This window comes from Neolamprologus brichardi, chromosome 5 (assembly GCF_056152115.1).
Source record: "Neolamprologus brichardi isolate AB-2024 chromosome 5, ASM5615211v1, whole genome shotgun sequence".
Classification (NCBI taxonomy): domain Eukaryota; kingdom Metazoa; phylum Chordata; class Actinopteri; order Cichliformes; family Cichlidae; genus Neolamprologus; species Neolamprologus brichardi.
In genome coordinates, this window is record NC_142108.1 from 31,082,215 (window position 1) to 31,103,283 (window position 21,069).

Consider the following 21,069-nt stretch of genomic DNA (forward strand, 5'->3'; position numbering starts at 1 on the left):
CAAAAATATTATTTTTAGTTCCAGTTTTAGTGTCTATTTTCTCACTGTGTGCTCAACTTAGAGCCACGTTACTACACTGCATTCTCTTTTTCTGTCATTAAATTATGAATTACAAATTATGAAAACTCATTACTCATCACTAAAAATATGCAAATCCTGTAACAAACTTTAAAACGGTCTGCACTGCACGAGGCTTACACTAATCCTCTGCTTGCGTGGCAATGCAAAAACTGCACCAAGTACAAGAAATCTAATGGTTTTCATACTGTCGATGGAAAATATGCTCTACTAGCTCACTTTGTCAGAGAAATGTGATTATTTTCTTCTCTGCAGAATGTCGTCCAATAACTCGGATGGATCCAGTTGCATCCATTTCCAAGCTGTCTGCAGAAAACAGATGTTTGTTAAGCAGCAGAAAATAAAGCACAAGGTGACCCAGAGTGGTTTATTGGTCGTACCAACTGGCAGGTCTGCCAAAGCACCATAAGTAACAAATCGAGCAAAAGAAAAACAGCCTTCGTATATTTAAAAGGCAGTAAGACGCATTCAGGAACTGTGGTATTAAAGCAGAGTAGACAATCCAAACAAAACATAACACCTCCATCAAAGGGTTTAATACAACTGCCGACAAAAAACACAACTGATACAGAAGTTCTGATGCTCTGCACGCGATGCGCATCAGCGCTTACAGCTGGCGGTAATTCTCAGGGAACACGGATTGAAATGAATCGAGTGCGAGTCGAGCGACTGTCAAACACAGGGTGGGGGAAGGGCAGCAGGACGCTGCAGCCATAAACAGGGATTAGAGATGAACACGCAGATACTCACTTTCTCCCATTTGAAATACCAGCCAGCAAACGCTATGCTGCTAGGATGTGCACGTGCACGTGTGTGCGCGTGTGTGTGTGAGTGTAGCCGTGTGGTGGGCGGGTATGTGGGGGAACAAATCTGCTTTGAGCAGTTGATCTGGAACAAAGTGGCTCAGGAAGCAAGCAGAGCTGTGATTTTATTCCCTGATGTTTGTGACCAACATTTATAATCAGGGTTTCAGGGAGATCTAGAGACTCCGACAAAGACACAAAGTCGAGATAAAGTGAGAAAGCAAAGCTCAGGGTGTCAAACAACTAGTCATTTTAATGAGAGAGCACAAGTATAACTAATGTTGCTTTCCTCTCCTTTTCGCCGAATACATATCTATCCTTAAATGATCGCGCAGTGCAGGCCCGCTTGCACGACCAAACTATTTTTTAAGTGTTACTTTCAACGGGAAGAGGAGGATAGATTTCACCCGTTTTAAGTGCGCAGACACTGTAAATCTTTGTGGGTTCGCAGCAACAGCTATAGTCATAATAAGTGTTGGCAGCAGGCATGTATGGCCTGAACCACACGATAACAATGACGACGGTTATAGTGAGTTTTTAACTACACTGTCCCGTCATACGACTGCACTGCTTGGAAAAAGTTTTCGCCTCGGGGATGAGACTCCTAAAAGACAGTTTTTCTGTTACCCGCCATAACGCGGGGGTTATTTGTCACAGTACAGTTTTCTATCTCAGTCACTTAACAGGAGCTTAGGAGCCGTTAATCCACAAAAAGAAAGAAAAACAGCAACGAAATAACTCCAGCTGGAAGAAAATCAAGTAAAAACATTCCAGCCCTGCTTTTTCTCCAAGTGCTTTAAAAAAGCTGCACAGAATCTTAAAACACAGGTGCTTGCCAAATAAAAATGGTGCAACGGCACAATCTTAACGCATTAAGAAAATAAAACAGCTAAACTCCATAGAGTATTTACACATTTCAGCCCAGTGCATTGTGGGTATATCTTCTGTCTTCTCTTTGTCAAATCTCTACAAATCTATCAGCCTGAAGAGAAAACTCAAGTATGAAGTGCTCAGTTGGACAGCGTCAGAAAGTCCCCAGCCAGCAGCTTCCTTATTAAGCAACAGACAAAGACTTTGTTTACACGCAGAGCGCTGCTGGAACATCCCTGCTCGTATTAACTTTCCAGAGGCTAAACTGCTCCCATCAGCAATCCGATGACTGTCTGCGGCAGCGCCTTAACCATGCACGGACATTTAGACATTGTTAGCTTTTGTGTAAAAAGAAGAACATGCACTCTGAGGAAGGAATAACTGGAACAGTATCAAAAACAAATCCCGGAAACACAGAACGGTCTTTGTTGGTGGGGAACTTGCACCATGAGTCGATAGACGGTGACCTTAATACGCAGCATCACAGAAAGCATCTGATGAGTTAAGTAGCATGTGGTTCAATCCTGCTGTAACGAGATGTTGGGGGCAAGTTGGCTCGAAAGAATTAACACGCTTGAGACTGCAGTGCAACTGTGCCTGTCGAGAAAATATGTTTCAGATATAAAAATACAAGAAAGTATAAAACTGAATTTTTTTGGCATTGATCGTTAAACATGTAGGTCAGAACACAGAAAGACAACCAACGAGGTGACGAAAGTCATTTTCTACTTCATTTTTTCTTCTTGAAGTTATTTTATGGGCCATTTCTTCCAAGACTTTGTGAGCAATCAGATTACAGACGGCGCCGGACGCCTACTTTCGAGCGCGCTGCCTCGCCAGGCGATTCATGAAGCAGCAAGTTACCGTTGCGATGATGACGATGCCGACAAACAAGGCTGAAGAGACGCCGACCACCAAAGGGATGAGGAGGAGGTCAGCAGCTGAGGAGAACAGGAAATGAGAGAGAGAGCAGTGCGGTGATATAATCTGATGTGGATGAATATTGGAGAGCTTTATTTAAATCAAAACAAAAAGGTGGGTCGATGTTTTCGCCGATAAGAACATTAATCTCCTGCTTTGATTAATCAGATAATTGACATTTGAATAAAAGAGAAAGGAAAATCATTTCTAAAATGCCAAATTAATGGACTGCCACTGAAACCACGCCGCTCTGGTGATTCAGTCAACAGCTGCGTTAAGTCGCAATGGCCTAAAAATGCTCAAGCAAACAGAAAAAGGTCATCAACTAACCCAAAAATATCGTGCTTGTGACTAATATTCTATATCATCATACATAGTAACACCTGATTTGTCAAACAATACATGCACCAAAGATACACTGAAGATTTTTCCCCCATCTGGCCACCTGCATATGTACAGTAGCAGAGGATAAACATGCAGAAAGATTAATGTGTAATCTCCTCCAACTGGGATTCCTCTACCAGCACAGCAAGACCTCTATTCAAGCCCACGCTTGCTTTATTCTACATATTTTTGACCTGGAAAACAAGGCTAGGTGGTTCAACCATTAGTTGAAATTGATTGCTGCTGTCAAGGATTCAGATCTTAGGTGTGTGCACAGTTTAAGATGTAAATACAGAGAAGCAGCTCTGCAGTTTGCTACGGAGGTCAGGGAAAGTATCAAGGGTGAAATCAATCCAGACAAAAAGCCATCCTCTGGCCAACCTCCAGCTTGGGACCAAAGGTTTCCTATTTGACCCTTTCCTTGATTTTAGCTCAATCGGGAGCTGCTCAGCTCCCACCGTGCTCACTTTGGCCTGCACAATGAAGCAAGTTCAGCATACACAGGTTAGCTATTCCTTATGGGGCTTCAATTACCCTTACAGTGGCAATCAGGCTACATGCACGTTTGCCTGTAAGAGGGAGAGCTTACAGCATCAGAAAGGTAAAACTGCAATTTGTTTTACAAAGTATGTAGTAATAAAGCCCATAATACTGATTACTATTATTACATTATTACTATTAACTTAGATTATTAGATTAACACTTACCTCTGGCATATAAGTAAACATTGACTGCATTTGACTCTGCTTTGGCTCCTGTTCTGTACCAGCCTCCATGCGGGTCCTGTCCCCACGCCTCAGCATGACAGGCATACATGCCCTGATCATCCTTCGTTGCCATGTGAACCCTGAGTCTGTAGCTATTAACCGACAGGCGGTCGATGCTGATCTCGCTATGGTTGATGTAGATGTTTGAAACACCGTTGTACATTAGGGAAGCTATCAGCTTGGGTTCTGGTGGAGCAGGAGGTTTTAGCGTCGCGGCGTCGGGCGCCTTCTTGATAACCGGTTCAGGGATTGCCCAGCGCAGCCAGTGCACCTGAACCTGGGCGGGACCTGTGGTGGTCACGGTGGTGTTGCAGATTAGCGTGACCGTGCTGCCTCTTTTCAGTAAAGGGCCACGAGGGAGCTGAGCCGCGGCTGTGACCAGGACATCTGTGGGAGAAAGAGGAAAAACATTTTATAGAAGATAAACTAAGCGAAGTTAAAGAATGACTGTAGGAGCAGACGTTTAGCCAACATGCTGTGAAATAAAAAGAAAATCACACACAGCTGAAGAAAACCAAACTGGCTTATTAAAAGAATTTCAGTAAAAGTGCTGCATATAGAATGAAATCTATAACACAGCGGAGAACTACGAATATTTTAGAAATTTTAAAAATACATTAGAAACTCAGAGAGATATCGGTGAAGCTGGGAAAGAGATTTTAGTATACGGTTGCAGATTTCAACAGCAGAGTGCAGCCAAATGGCCCAGATCCCAGAGCTCCAGGCCACCAAGACACTCAATAAATCTGCAAATTTAAATCATTTCTCCGTTTAAAACAATACAGCAGTTCCTGAAAAGTCAATATGATAAACAACGGAACGAATAAGACTAAAAGCCTTCACCCCGGGACGTGAATGCTTGCACCAAACTCCCTGTCAGTCCACGGTGACGAACAAGGATTAGAAATTTCAAAAGTGACCAAATTTGAAAAGTCAGTGAGACTACAGGAAATGACAAGCAGCATTCATCCTGAATGTCTGGAGCAACGTGGAAACCCTGCTGCTAGTGTGGTTGCAAATATTGGATGTGATCGACCGGACGTTAAACAGCCTTTTGAGCGAGTAATTGTGCAGTGAGTTCATAGCCAGCGAGAGGTACGGCATATGTCTGGCCTCCTGCGCGCTACACCGAGGCAGCTCCCACGCACGAACCACAGCAAGTGTTTCCAGTTCTGAGCAAACATCTGAAGCAGATTACCTCATAGCCTTCCCAGCACGTCCACAGTTCATGTGTGACTGTGGCTTAAACTGGAGCATTCCAGTAATCTCAGCCCATGTGTGACTGCAGCCTCACCTTTTGTCTTCAGGTTGACGGTGACTCCCTCCGACCGCTGGGTGAGAGTCGCGGGCACAGACTGTCCGGGGTTTCTTCTTCCGGCGTACACACTCACCACACACCGATACACCCCTGAGTCGGCAGGCTGAGCTGAGAAGAGCTTCAGAGAGTACTTTCCCTCTGCTGCTTTCTCCATAGACCCTCCACTAGCTCTGCTGAGGTCATCCCCCCAGCTCACAATGCCATTCGGGGTCATCTGGGCCACCTCCACCTTAACAGATATCAAAATGCGCCAGGAGGGGTTAGACTAGAAACACCTGAAAACATTTCACATTTACCTGTCGATGGTTGACACGTACTTCATTTACATTTTGACTCAAACTTTGGTCTGAAAACGTTAACAGAATAACGAGAAGATTACCTCGACTCCTCCGGCCCCGACTGAATCGCTGCTCGTGGATCCCCTTTTCATCCACTGAACCAGCAGGCCGGAGTTGACTTCAGGCGGCAGCCCCAAAATCTCACAGGTCAGGATGAGAGGCGAACCGATCTGCAGAGTGACCTCCCCTGTGGGCGAGGATGTTACACGCAGCGACTCGGCTGGAGAGAGGACGAGACAGAGTTTAAGTACCAGGAAATCTTCTTGGTGGATGGCTGCAAACAGCATTTAATCTGGACTACAACAGGAAAAACGTACTGCAGGTATCACCTCTGCTGAAAGGCTGAAGTGCACATATTTAATGGCCGGGATAAAATCGATATCACCTATCAAGTGTGTCGAAATAAAACAAATGGTAAATGGTCTGTATTTATATAGCGCTTTACTAGTTCCTAAGGACCCCAAAGCGCTTTACATATCCAGTCGTCCACCCATTCACACACAGGTGATGGCAGCTACATTGTAACCACAGCCACCCTGGGGCGCACTGACAGAGGCGAGGCTGCCGGACACTGGCGCCACCGGGCCCTCTGACCACCACCAGTAGGCAACGGGTGAAGTGTCTTGCCCAAGGACACAATGACCGAGACTGTCCAAGCCGGGGCTCGAACCGGCAACCTTCCGATTACAAGACGAACTCCCAACTCTTGAGCCACGATCGCCCACAAAACAAGCAAAAAAAGACTTAAACCTAACGTGACTACAACAGTACTTAAAAAATAAAATATTACAATACTAACTTGACGCTCGTCAAGCTTTTGACAGGATAGAGTGGTCATATTTATTTACTGTTCTCCCAAGATATGGATTTGGAAACAATTTTCTCAAATGGGTTAAACTTTTGTATACAAATCCCAAAGCTAGTGTTTTAACAAATAATATAGTTTCTAACCCTATTACATTGGAGCGTTCCACTCGCCAGGGGTGTCCATTATCTCCAATGCTATTTATCTTAGCTATAGAACCCCTGGCGATGACAATTAGAATGAGAACTGACATATTTGGTGTCCAGTTAGGAGATCAGGAGCATAGATTGGCTCTGTATGCTGATGACCTGATAGTGTTTCTGACTAGGCTGTCCATTAGTATACCAAAATTAATGCAACAAATGGAGTTATTCGGACAATTCTCTGGCTATAATATAAATGATTCAAAATCCTCAATCCTACTTCTGAACAAGGATGAAAGGCTAAATCCTATTATACAAAACCCATTTATTAATGCAAAAGAAGGATTTGTGTATCTTGGAGTTAAAATCACCCCAGACATTGATACCATTGTAGCAACAAACTATGATCCTCTGATTAGTGAAGTGGAGGAATCTCTAAATAAATGGATGACAATGCCCATATCAGTGATTGGCCGTATAAACATCATTAAAATGAATATATTGCCCAGATTTTTATATCTCTTCCAGTCACTTCCTCTGCCTCTTCCTGTTTTGGCTTCCCTTCATTGGCTTCCTGTTAAATCCAGAATTGAATTCAAAATCCTGCTCCTCACATACAAGGTCTTAAATAATCAGGCCCCATCTTATCTTAATGACCTTGTAGTACCATATCACCCTATTAGAGCACTTCGCTCTCGCTCTGCAGGCCTACTTGTTGTTCCTAGAGTATTTAAAAGTAGAATGGGAGGCAGAGCCTTCAGTTTTCAGGCCCCTCTTCTGTGGAACCAGCTTCCAGTTTGGATTCGGGAGACAGACACTATCTCTACTTTTAAGATTAGGCTTAAAACTTTCCTTTTTGCTAAAGCATATAGTTAGGGCTGGACCAGGTGACCCTGAATCCTCCCTTAGTTATGCTGCAATAGATGTAGGCTGCCGGGGGATTCCCATGATGCATTGAGTTTTTCCTTTCCAGTCACCTTTCTCACTCACTATGTGTTAACAGACCTCTCTGTATTGAATCGTATCTGTTATTAACCTCTGTCTCTCTTCCACAGCATGTCTTTTATCCTGTCTTCCTTCTCTCACCCCAACCGGTCGCAGCAGATGGCCGCCCCTCCCTGAGCCTGGTTCTGTCGGAGGTTTCTTCCTGTTAAAAGGGAGTTTTTCCTTCCCACTGTCGCCAAAGTGCTGCTCATAGGGGGTCATATGATTGTTGGGTTTTTCTCTGTATCTATGAAGCGCCTTGAGGCAACTTTTGTTGTGATTTGGCGCTATATAAATAAAATTGAATTGAATTGAATTGAATTCAAAAGAATTCTTTGATAAACTAAATGGTATCATTAATCAATTTATTTGGAATAATAAAAAACCTAGACTAAGACTTCGCTTGTTGTACCTACCATATGAAAGAGGGGGGTTACAACTCCCTAATCTTAGACTGTATTACTGGTCTGCACAACTGCACTCAGCCATGTTCTATGTACAAATTGAACAAACATCAGTAACAAATCTTCAGTTAAATCTGTATTTATATTCTGCAAGCCTGAGCAATTTAAAAAAAAAATGACAAATAATAAATAATAAAGTAAGTGCAACTAAGAAGAAGCAGCTGGAGAAACATTTTGTTAACTAATTAAGCTGATTGGCAACAAGTCAGTAACATGACTGGGTGTAAAAAGAGCATCTTAGAGAGGCAGAGTTTCTCAGAAGTAAAGATGGTCAGAGGGTCACAGATCTGCAGAAGATGAACTACATAATGTCATCATAAGATTAAAAGAATCCAGATAAATCTCTGTGTGCAAATCAAGTGGATGAAAATCATCAAATATAGGTTGTCTGTGGTCTTTGGGCCCTCGGGCAGCACCAGATTAAAAACAGGCACGATTCTGTCCCCAGAAACACTTCCATGAATCGCCGTCTGTGAACACAGCTCACTGTGCCATCCACACATGCAGGTTAAAACTATCCATCTCTGATGGTATGGAAGTGCATTATGGACCCATCAATGCTCAAAGGCATACACAGCTTTTACAGCAACATGTTCTCCCATCCAGATGGGAGGGCCTTCGATACTGACCTCCTCCAGCTATTACAACAGTATGGGTGGGAAATGGCCTGGCTGCAGTCCACACCTCTCATCGACTGAACAGTCCAGCAGCTGGTCTGCTCAGTTCAAACATTCAATTTGTTTTCTATGTTCAACTGTGAATAAAATATCTTAGTGAGGTTTTTAAATTGGTCTATATTATTTTTATTTACATTTTACACAGCGTCACAACCTTTGGGGAACCTGGGGCTGGATATAGATGCTGTCAACGGTGGCAAATGTAGCATTGTGAAAACACTGGTTGATTTTAAGTACTGGAGAACAAAACACAACTATGAAAGCGCCCTTTCTCGTGTTTGAAGTATTTCTTGGTTAACTAGTGATCCCAGAGCCCCATTGTGCAAGCTTTTCTCCAATCCTATCACTGGTTATAAGATGAGGATCTAGCATGTGTTTGCAAGACAAGAAATTGCGAGATTTTTGTGTGTGTGCTGGGTTGGTGTGGGCGGGGCCAGCTCACGAACCCATAAATTGCCTGCTGCCGCACTTTTTGATCCGTTCTTAAATACTGTCCAACACTGTATCGTTTACATATACATGAAAGAAAAGTGGGTATTTATGTGTCACACAGAATTTATTGTAACATTTTAAATAATCTTCTACACTCAGCAACTGAAACAATTAAGAGCCTTTAACTCAAAGCGCAGTACAAAACATGTGAGCGTAAGCCGCTTGTGTGTGCAAAGCCTCTTCTAACCACAAAACTTCTCTACACTAACGATGCTTCTCAATAATAGACATTCATATCAACAAAAGGAGATGCATCAGCCTATTGTATTAGTTAGACAATAGAGGCCAGAACACACAAAACCAAATGGCGCTCATCAGTGAGTGCCAGTGTAACAAATAAACAAGGCATGCATTGATGAGCTCTGATGAGCTTTAACTCAACCGATTATTTTTCCTGAAGAAACACAATGTGAGCAAAAAATATTTTTCTATTAGAAAACTTACAAAACATGCATCATTGCAGCGCATTAGAGATGTGCTCGAGGGAGGACTGACAGACACACCTGTGCTCTTTTTCAAGGAATCCAGCCCAGAAAAGCCAATGTGAGAACAATAGATTACTTAATCCTCTTAATCTACAAAAGCGCCTCAGAATTTTAAACGAGCCGAACAGCAAAGCGACAGGCAGTTATTCATCTGCCCAGACAGCCTTCTATTAACCTTTTAAATCCACCTGAAAAATCAACAAGATGAATGAGAGTTAGGCTGAAAAAAACGGTGATGAGGGCCTTTTTCACGGAAAAATGCAAAAACTAAAAAAGAAGTGGCCAAATGTAAGAATTGCTTAGCTTCTCGATCTTGCAATATGACAATAAAAGCTATTAAAATACTGATTCGAAGATATTCTTCACTGGCCAGAAAGTAATGGGATAATGGATTGCTCGAAAGTCTTCAGCTACAGCCGTAATTATTGGAATCCATTGTCCCAGGAAAAAGCTAAACTGTGAGATTGTTGCAAACTGCATACAAATGTGCATCCTGCTATTTAATCAGCTGCTTATCCAGCTAGTCAGCAAACTAATCACCCAGCAAACTAGACATCCAGTGAATAACTAAGACAAATACCCAGAGCCTGTGAGCTGGACAGGGTCCAGTTTACCCAAAGGCCCTGCAAGCCCAGGCTGACTGACACCACTTCCATGGCAACAACAAAAACACAATCAAGAGGCTCAAACTTACCAGCAGAAACACGACTTTGTCTTATTCCTCCTGCTTTGCTTTTATTCTCCAGTTTGTTCTGCAGTGTAATTTATGATTAAACAAACAACCCGCTGTGCGGTTTTATTACCAGCTTTACGGTTTATGTTGTTTCAACAACGAGCTGCAGTTCAATATGTTTGTTGCGACCTTGGGACTTGCCACAGGCTATTTGTCAAACGGCAGCACAGCTACTGGGGCAGTTTCTGCGTTACACTGACCTAGTTGCTGAACGGTCAAGTTGCCAATATCCAGCGTCCTCTGTGCGATCTTCTGCCACGATCGATTGGGGTCCAGAATCCACTGTGAGGCCTCGCAGAAATACGAGCCGCTGTCATCTGGCTGCACCGCTGTCATCTTCATCACGTACACACCCTGCCCGCCCTCGCCGTTTCTTTTCTCCAGCGTGATCTCCCCATCGTCGTAGCGTTTCTTGTAGAAACGTCCGGGAACGACCCCGAGAAGCTTGTCAATGGAGATGATCTCTCTGACGGTGCTGACCTCTTCTCCGGCCCCACCGGCCGATCCCTCTGCACCACCACGCTTCCCAAACGTGATGGACAGATGGGTGAGCTGCTCTGATTGGATGCTGGCCGAGCACGTCAGGGTTAACGAAGCCCCCTCTGACACAGGTTGGCCGGTGAGTGAGCGGGAATAGCTGATCTGGAGCGTGTCAGGGATCACTGTGGGTGTAGAGACAGACAATCATATTACACAGAGCACTCCAGGAGACATATGGGAGGAGAAAATATGTCAAATTCGATTTCTAATGCCTGTGTAGTGTTTAGATGCATCTATGTTTAGAGCAATAAAGTGAATCATGAAATGGATCTGCTAAGAGTGACTCCAGGCCTTTTACCTCCCTCTTGGCTTTGGGCACTTGGTTTGCCAAAGGAAGAGAGGATTAGTGAGCTATTGCTAAGACACTCTGCTGCAAAACTAACATAAGGCAAACTCAGTAGAACACGAGGAAGATGACTCATAAAAAAAATAACTGAATGGGGTAAAATAACCCAAATAACTTTGGTAGATAAATTATGGTATAAGTGCAAAGAATTCAGGGAGAAATAGAAACAGAAAAAGACAAACTCCAGATGGTGAGATGAAATAATTACTTAGGATTCCTAAAGTTGCACTTAATCACTAAACACGACATCCTCTCTGCTGGAGCACCAAGCAGCTGATGCAAGCTTCTCATACAGTTTGTTCTCCACTTCTGAAGACATCACAGCTAAACTATGACTGGCATAAATTCAACGGTTCTACTCGCTGATATGAGTTCAACACCAAAACTAGTCTTTCTGTAGAGAACAGCAGACAGAAACGCGTTTTCTACAAACTAAGAACACTTTCTCTGAACAATATAGACCCACATTTTTAATCTATCTAATGAAACTTTATTAAATAAGGTTTAAATCTGCAATTGCTGATAGAGCAGGGCGATTATGACCAAAAAAAGTTATCATGATATACATTTGAAAATGTGCGATAACGATATCAACTCAACTCCACAACTTTATTGGTGCAAAAAAAACCATCAATGTATTTTCACCTAAACAAGCAGCTGTTTTTTTATGTGCATTTAAGTTATGTAAAAATTTAACAGTGCAAATGCAAATTCAAAGCATTTCCAGTGGAAATTGGCCGACATATCCTCAGCATAACCATGTATAATATCCACAACACTTAAAAAGAGGTTAAACACACACAATACGGTAACATTATGTTGAAGCACAGTACGTATCACTCCGCGAGGCTCCTGCCTACGGTAGCCGTAATGCTCCGACAATCCATGAAGCGGTGCGGCTTCGTAGCTTAGCAACGTGGTACTAAAACATTTTTTGACAGATTTTCGAGCGCCGTGTACATAAAATCGTTTCGAGGTCAGTAAACACAACCAGAATTCATACATAAGGCACACGGGATTATAAGGGGCACTGTCGATTTTCAGAAAAATCAAAGGATTGATTTTAAGTGCGACTTATTTTCCGAAAAACACGGTAATAACGACAGCCCGCTAGCATGCTCTACCAAAAATAGTGCTTTGTTGTTTATCTGACGGACGAAAGCCAAACCAGTTCCACACCAGTAAAGTTGCAGCATTTTTACAAACCACTTCTGGTTCATTTGTTTCATTCAACGATCCGCTTTCCCCTTCTCATTCTGCGTCGCCGCCATGCTTTTTCCGCCATGTGCGTATGAAAACAAAGGCACTGCGCATGCGCGTTTTACCCATATTCTATCGCGATATTTCATTTTCTTATCGTTGCCCAACATTATATTGGTATTACCGTGAACGGTATGATATGGCCCAGCCCTACTTGCTGACATTTCCAGTCATATCCAGTTCAGTATCAAGCCCCGACTTTTTAAAACAGTTTTTCCCTAAAATGATGAGACGCTGTCCCGTTAAGGATTAAGCCATTTTATTCATGCGCAACGTTTTCATGTTTCATTTATCTATTTATGTTTTGTTTTTGATGACTTTTCAACTCAAAGACATCAGACTGTGTCTGTCCTTTGAACGATTGTGGTTTAGGAACTATAAATGGATAAATATTCAGCTGTAATACATTTACAAATGATTAAACTTCTGGTCAAAACTCCACTACGTTTACAAAAAGCTGTAATTCAATCACAGTCCACACAGCCAACACATGAAGGTTGTCAGCATCAAATTCCACCGTCTTAGTCACATCCACAGACGTGTGGATGTGCTGAGTGGGGTTTCCCCTCAGTAAAAGACATTTTTCAAGCGTAGTTTCGACAGATATTTGCAGACTGTGAAGTTGCAACAAACACTGGAAATATTGGAAAGTTCAGTTGTTAATGATTCCCTGCTTGGATTCTTTTCATGTGCTGCATCACAAAAGTTTCACTTTCTATAGACTTCATGACTTCCTGCTTTCGGGAACCAGACCAAGCGTGGATATGTTCATATTCTTTATACAAACATAATAAAATTGCATGGAAAGGCAGAAAGGAAAGAAGGAACTGATCTACAATGCATGACTCATCTTATTCCTGTGGGCCATAAACCTCCAGTGTTGCCCAAAATTATTGCCACTGTAAACCTTTGTGGCTACACCAACAACATGGGCAAGTATAAGTCTAACAAATGCAGTGTGTGTGACATCTCTGATAGGAAACAATGAGCTTTGGGACAGACATTTGTTGCCAGTGACAGCAGTATATCAGGTATAATAACGCCAGCTTTTTATATACCTGTAAGAACTTTGAGTCAGCTCATGTCTTACCTTTGACAGCTACTGTGGCACTGTAGTTCCCTTGATAGGAGCTGTCTGTGCTGGGAGTATAGCACTCATATTTCCCTTGGTCATCAGGCCGGAGCCTTTGGATGATCAGCCGGACCTTGTCCCCTGAATCCCGCTCCACTCTTACCTCCCCACTCGTCACGCGTGCCTGGAACGGGGCGTAAGGGAAACCCTTGTCCCTGGTGGACACGACTCCCATCTGCCTTCCGGCGGCATCGTCCCTAAACAGAAACCACTCAAAGTCTTGCGTACGTGAGCCTTCGTATCCTGACACAGCACAGGGCAGGGAGAGAGGGAAGCCAGCGACACGGTAGAGGGGTCCAGCAGGGACAGCAACATGACGGCACAGAGCGTGCTGGAGCACTGGAAAAGAAAAACACAGCAGGACGGGGGGAAATGGCACATCTGGTGAGTGTGAAAGACCGGAAACAGAAACAGTGTCAACTCGTCGTGGCGTGTTTGGTACATGGACTCGGTGATCGATATCCTGAGCTGATGGCTGGCTAACAGGGAATCAATACTTTAAACAGCTGCAGAGAAGAAACACTCGTGCTGGCGCTCTGGGTGAGCTTCCCCTAAACAGGAAAACATGCTTAACAAATAAAAGAATCTCAGTGAGCTCCTTAATATTGTTAGGCCACAGTATTATACACAGAGATTTCTACATGCACAGTAAATTTGATAGTGGCCGTATTATCTTTATGGTTAGTTTGGAGTGGATATTAGAAAAATCTGAAATGAAACATGCAAGGTCAAAGAAACAGGTCATGATGCATAAAACAGCTGCAACTCTACTTTCTATCAATCAACTAACAACAAACACATATTTGAGCATTTCATTTCCAAATACAGTGACAGAAATATGATTATATGTGATGAATATAACACCCTGGACAGGTTGTTAGTCTGTCACACCTATGGCCGATTTACCCAACCCCACTAACCCCACTGCATTCCATGTCTTTGGACTTTAAGAGGAAGTCGGAGAGAACGTGCCAACTCCACACAGAAAGGCCAGATGCTGGAGTCAAACCCAAGACCTTCTTACTGTGTGTGCGAACGCCGCAACACCAGACTCTGATCTGCAGAACTGACCTTTATCTTCTTCAAATAAAAACTGGGTAATTGGCTTTCATGCTTAGTAGTTCTGCAATTGGGACTAACTTCTGCCTATTATAGGGATCAACTGTAAGTGCTGTATTTATAAAACAGTGCTGTTGTCGAGGTGCACAAGCAAATTTTTTGAGCGTAAGTCAAAGGTATTTAGCAAATGGCGAAGGAATAAGCTAAAGCTGGAAGTCACAGTGAAATTGAGGGAGGACACCTTACTCAAGGCTAAAGTAAACCTAAAAATGAGTAAAGCTCCTTCTACATCATCCTTACTGAGTGCCCGAGGAGTGACAGCTGCCAGCTTCAGGGTTGCAGTATCACTGTATTTCTGAGTCTCATGGTCTGGCTTCCTATAAATTCCCAGAACCACAATGAAACGGGGTTAAACACAAACTCGTTTTTGCCCTGAAACTTGTCACACGATGACCTTTATCTCTTATTTTTGGTACTTTCCAAAATATTAATTACTGACACAGAGTCTAATTTTAACAGGGTCTGCATTCCCAGAGAACATACATTACAAATAAGTAGTTTCTGTTCTTTAAAAAAGGGAAAGAAAATGTATTCTCAGATGAGATAAAGCTGCTGATTTTAACATGAACTTGTAGGTTGCAAATAAATGTTTCATTAGACAAAGTTTTGCTTGCTTTTAGAATGAGACAGCAGCTGGTACGTCTCACACTATCTACACAAATGTCATGTGAGTTAATTACACAAATGCAGGTTTCAAACAATAGCAGGATCCATGCGTGGGCCTCCAAAGCAGCACGGTGTTCATTTGTAAATATATATCTATCTATCTATCTATCTATCTATCTATCTATCTATATATATATATATATATATATATATATATATATATATATATATATATATATATATATATATATATATATATATATATATATATCTATCTATATATATATATATCTATATCTATATATATATATATATATATAGATAGATAGATAGATATATATATATATAGATAGATATATATATATATACAGTGGGGCAAAAAAGTATTTAGTCAGCCACCGATTGTGCAAGTTCCCCCACTTAAAATGATGACAGAGGTCAGTAATTTGCACCAGAGGTACACTTCAACTGTGAGAGACAGAATGTGAAAAAAAAATCCATGAATTCACATGGTAGGATTTGTAAAGAATTTATTCGTAAATCAGGGTGGAAAATAAGTATTTGGTCACCTCAAACAAGGAAAATCCCTGGCTCTCACAGACCTGTAACGTCTTCTGTAAGAAGCTTTTCTGTCCCCCACTCGTTACCTGTATGAATGGCACCTGTTTGACCTCATCATCTGTATAAAAGACACCTGTCCACAGCCTCAACCAGTCAGACTCCAAACTCCGCCATGGCCAAGACCAAAGAGCTTTCGAAGGACACCAGGAAAAGAATTGTAGACCTGCACCAGACTGGGAAGAGTGAATCTACAATAGGCAAGCAGCTTGGTGTGAAAAAATCAACTGTGGGAGCAATCATCAGAAAATGGAAGACATACAAGACCACTGATAATCTCCCTCGATCTGGGGCTCCACGCAAGATCTCATCCCGTGGGGTCAAAATGATCATGAGAACGGTGAGCAAAGATCCCAGAACCACACGGGGGGACCTGGTGAATGACCTGCAGAGAGCTGGGACCAAAGTAACAAAGGTCACCATCAGTAACACACTACAACGGCAGGGAATCAAATCCCGCAGTGCCAGACGTGTTCCGCTGCTGAAGCCAGTGCATGTCCAGGCCCGTCTGAAGTTTGCCAGAGAGCACATGGATGATACAGCAGAGGATTGGGAGAATGTCATGTGGTCAGATGAAACCAAAGTAGAACTTTTTGGTATAAACTCAACTCGTCGTGTTTGGAGGAAGAAGAATACTGAGTTGCATCCCAAGAACACCATACCTACTGTGAAGCATGGGGGTGGAAACATCATGCTATGGGGCTGTTTTTCTGCCAAGGGGACAGGACGACTGATCCGTGTTAAGGACAGAATGAATGGGGCCCAAGTATCGTGAGATTTTGAGCCAAAACCTCCTTCCATCAGTGAGAACTTTGAAGATGAAACGAGGCTGGGTCTTCCAACATGACAATGATCCAAAACACACCGCCCGGGCAACAAAGGAGTGGCTCCGTAAGAAGCATTTGAAAGTCCTGGAGTGGCCTAGCCAGTCTCCAGACCTCAACCCCATAGAAAATCTGTGGCGGGAGTTGAAAGTCCGTGTTGCTCGGCGACAGCCCCAAAACATCACTGCTCTTGAGAAGATCTGCATGGAGGAATGGGCCAAAATACCAGCTACTGTGTGTGCAAACCTGGTAAAGACCTATAGTAAACGTTTGACCTCTGTTATTGCCAACAAAGGTTATGTTACAAAGTATTGAGTTGTATTTTTGTTATTGACCAAATACTTATTTTCCACCCTGATTTACGAATAAATTCTTTACAAATCCTACCATGTGAATTCATGGATTTTTTTTTTCACATTCTGTCTCTCACAGTTGAAGTGTACCTCTGGTGCAAATTACTGACCTCTGTCATCATTTTAAGTGGGGGAACTTGCACAATCGGTGGCTGACTAAATACTTTTTTGCCCCACTGTATATCTATATATATATAGATAGATAGATATATATATCTAGATAGATAGAGATTCCTTTCTGTTGCAGGTGTACTAGCAACGGTTGAGATGTGTGAGAGTGCAACAGGTTTGTCAGCACCCACATCCTGATACCTCAGAGTTCCACATTGCAGAGCATTTTAGCCCCTATATGAGACATAGCTCACTGGTTTTGGAGTGACATTTGCCAGTTGTTGCCAACTTGTTAGACAGATAATCAATTCATCAAAATGTCATTAGTAGCTTGCTGAGGCATTGATTGTTGCAGACAGCCATCGGAAAGATAACAGAACATTTTGTTTTTTGAGGAACAATAATTCAGGTTCAGAACATTTTAACCAAGAAAAGAAATACAAAAACAAAGGTGATGAGCACCTTTAATATTCAGTTCCTTTTTCATTTGGTGCCTAAAAGCCAAAGAGAATCAGCATCATCCGAAAATGCAAGTGTGATGCAACCAAAAACACACCCACACTGACACTGAACAAAAGCTCCCCGACAGCTAACACAGCCTCTTGACTCACTGAAACTGAATGGTGACTACCTGAACAACTAGAAATACGAGACAAGTGCGTTCGGGCACTTTTGGTCTGTGTGCGCTCGCGAGTGTCCAAAAACAAGCCGTGCGTTCTCACAGAGCTACACCCCAGTACAACACGCCCACAGATAATGACATGGGAGACTAGAGAGACTAGAAGCTTAAGCGGATCAAGCCCTAATTAACAATGGGCTCGGGCTGATAGGACAGGGGGGACACCGCAGCTTGTCATGATGCTCAGTACTGTCTGGATTACTGTCTGCGCAACAACGGGGCCCCTGAGTTTCTAATCAAGACCCCCACATAGAAACGCATGTTGAAACACAAACCTGTGACTAATACGGATCTCTCCCAGAGGCAGCCTGCCCGTCCAGTTTTTAAATGTGATAATTGGACTTATGACTAATGTGATGGAGATAAAAACTGTGTCATCCATATGCTGTCCTCCCTCTGTGGTCAAACTGTACAACTGACGTATAAATCTAAAAGCATTTGCAGTTTATTTCCCCAATGCACATCCAATGAGTCATTACTTTAAGTATCACAAAGTTGTCTGATACTTTTATAAAATAATATCTCTGCAAGAAACACCTCAACTACAACGCTTCTGTGTTAAAATAGTGCATCTTAAATTTCACAAGGAACAGTGGTATGTCCACAGGAAGGACTGAAACCATAGAAACTCGCAGTTGCACAAATCTCCAGCAACTACTGAGCATTACTATGGAGTATATACCGTAAAATATTATTATATAGCCATTATTTCCATCTCCTACTCAACTCAACCTTTCCTAAGGACTTCCTGGAAGCCACACCCGCACACCCTAAGACTTTTGTCTGATAGTAGACTTTCCTGGTATGTTTTTTTCTGCATTTGAACTTCAGGTATGAGGAAAAAAAGGATTTCCAGCGCTTAGGAATGTTTCAAAGATAAGGCAAGCTAACAAGAACATGGTGAACCAAATCATGAAAATTAAGCCACCTGCTGTAAAGAATATGCAAATAAACAGTGTATTCGATCATGCAAATGTACCACCATGTGACAGATGGTCAGAGAGGTACGGATGAACTCACCCCAGTGCAGAAACAAGAAAAACGCCGCTTTCATCGAAGCCATCATGGTCCTCATCTCCCCCCCTGATGTCCAGATGGATTACGTAGAGTCAGAATTCCCTCTCCGTGTTCCTCTGCTCGTTTAACGCCGATCATAATTCATCACCGCCGCCGAGACCAGCTGTGATCGCAGTATTTGCGAGAGGGATGAAAAACAAATGGGAATGTATAACAATGTAGCGATACACTGATTACACACACACACATACGCAGACACATGCACAGGGGAGAGTCACCGCCGTCACCTAAGAACAAGCCCGAAGGATATTAGTGCATATATAAATATGCAAAACGTGATTACCTTTCCTTCGTGCACCGCCACATCTCCATCAACAAGCCGTCTGCTCCATAATATGTCGGCCGCTTTCAGATTATACCGCCTCAAAAACATGCAGACCAGTCCAGGCGCGGAGTGGCTGGCATCACGGGTGGGGAGGGGGGAGGCTGGTGTGTGTGAGTGTCTGTGTTTGTAACAAAGGGGGAGGAGCCTGCATGGAACAGAGGCGAGCTGGTGTCATTGGTCAAGAAGGTGACGGTGACATTTTGAACCAATGATAACAAAGGCGGTGAGACTAGGCGCTACCACAAGGTGGCGCCAGATGAAAACTAACAGTCCGACTGCTGGAAAGTTCAGGTGGGTCAATAATGCCTTACAGACTAGAGAAGTGCGGCTATTAAGAATTAAAAAAGTGTTCGTTATAAACAGGAAGTCACAAGAAACAATAGGTGTAAACCAATGACTGTAGAAAACAAGAAAACGTCTTTACATTTTTACTGATATGACAAAACAGAAAGATTTTATTCTGAATGTTTTTTGTTTTGTGAAACAAAACATTCAGAATGAAAGCTGCAAATACAGAAAACAGTCAGACGCTAAGCAGAAAACACAGAAATTAAAACAGACTCCTGTCTTCTTTATTTAGTTGTTATTTCCAACAGGGTAATTAAAGCTGGATAAGCCTCGGTTATTACCCAGTGCATCTTAAAGGTTTAGTTGTTAATTAGTGGAGCGGTTGAGCAGTATTTATAATTTTCTATTAGACATATTGTTCACTGTCTCCATATTAACATGTTTGTTCCAAAATATTTGTGCACTGTTCATTCAGTTCATTATCAACACTGCATTTTTACCACTATCAATACAAAGATCAGCTATTTTCACGTGTTTCTGCACGGTAACTATGTTAGACCTAATCCATCTAAATTATTTAAAGCATGCCCATCAGACTGCACTGTTCCAGTTTTTGCATTTATTTTTAAGGTTGCCATGCATAAATATTACAGAATAATCATAAGTGCTAGAGAATTTTATTAACTTTATGAAAAGGTGTGTAGCGTACAGCAGCCTTTTATTTTTTCATGTACATTTTTATGCATCATTTGGACTTGTTTTACATCTGAAGATGTGCACTAATGCACATGTGAAATATTCAAAAACAATCAGGCATCTTTATTGGAAGGATTGCTGGTACGTTTCTGTTTCGAGAGGCTAAACATGGTGTGTGCAGTGCTCTATAAGCTTGTTATTTAAATAAATGTATAACCACCTACACAGAATGCATTTAAAGCAGTTTAGTATATGATTCCTGCAGTATGGATTACTAGGCAACTCTTCCCTATGTCAATAGCTGTAGACATATGATACCTGCATGTGACACCAGCATAGGGTGTTATTTTAAGAATGGCATCAATGCTTGTAGCAAATACATTTGTTTTGCAGCAGAATAAAACATTCTGTGAAAGAGTCTAAAAAAAAGGATCCTAAAGTGGCTTGAACAACATTATTGATGCCCATTAGAACCGTTGATAAATGGTAGATTACAATATTTCAAGCTAACCTTTGTTTTCGGTTTTCAGTATCAGGGTAGCTTCACTCTCAGGCATTCACCAGATTTAAAAGGAAGGGAACACTTTGTGCTCTTTAATATCGATGAGTGCATCACATCAAACAGAGAAGGAAATGAAGAGAGATGTCTGAGGAGAGAAGAAGAAAGAAAAGAATTATCTTAGGCAAATGGTACAAGAACCTTTCCAAGCCGACGATACTTGGAAAGGGTCTTGTACCATTTGCCATCATGGCTTATATCATTAGGACGTTTAAGAAGTTCAGACCATGACCAGACTAACTGGGCATAGAAGCAACACAAAAAATGACCACGG

General features: G+C 42.3%; 1 protein-coding gene across 1 annotated transcript; it reads right to left on the minus strand.

Moving 5' to 3' along the window:
• Window positions 1-594: 594 nt before the first annotated feature.
• igsf8 (immunoglobulin superfamily, member 8) lies at window positions 595-20,851 on the minus strand. Its single transcript, XM_087841044.1, has 9 exons — window positions 20,748-20,851; window positions 19,211-19,397; window positions 18,871-19,030; window positions 13,499-13,879; window positions 10,463-10,924; window positions 5,521-5,699; window positions 5,118-5,370; window positions 3,764-4,210; window positions 595-2,692 (listed from the first exon to the last, which is right to left on the minus strand). The coding sequence occupies exons 3-9, from the start codon at window positions 18,923-18,925 to the stop codon at window positions 2,565-2,567; spliced, it is 1,905 nt and encodes a 634-aa protein (XP_087697170.1). The 5' UTR covers window positions 18,926-19,030; window positions 19,211-19,397; window positions 20,748-20,851; the 3' UTR covers window positions 595-2,564.
• Between the last annotated feature and the right edge of the window lie 218 nt (window positions 20,852-21,069).

Coding starts and splice junctions, on each gene's coding strand:
- igsf8 (XM_087841044.1), bottom strand. CDS start 18,925: ATGAGGACCATGATGGCTTCGATGAAAGCGGCGTTTTTCTTGTTTCTG. Junction 5,371..5,520: donor TCGGGGCCGGAGGAGTCGAG/GTAATCTTCTCG, acceptor ATATCTGTTAAG/GTGGAGGTGGCCCAGATGAC. Junction 4,211..5,117: donor CGTCAACCTGAAGACAAAAG/GTGAGGCTGCAG, acceptor TTTCTCCCACAG/ATGTCCTGGTCACAGCCGCG.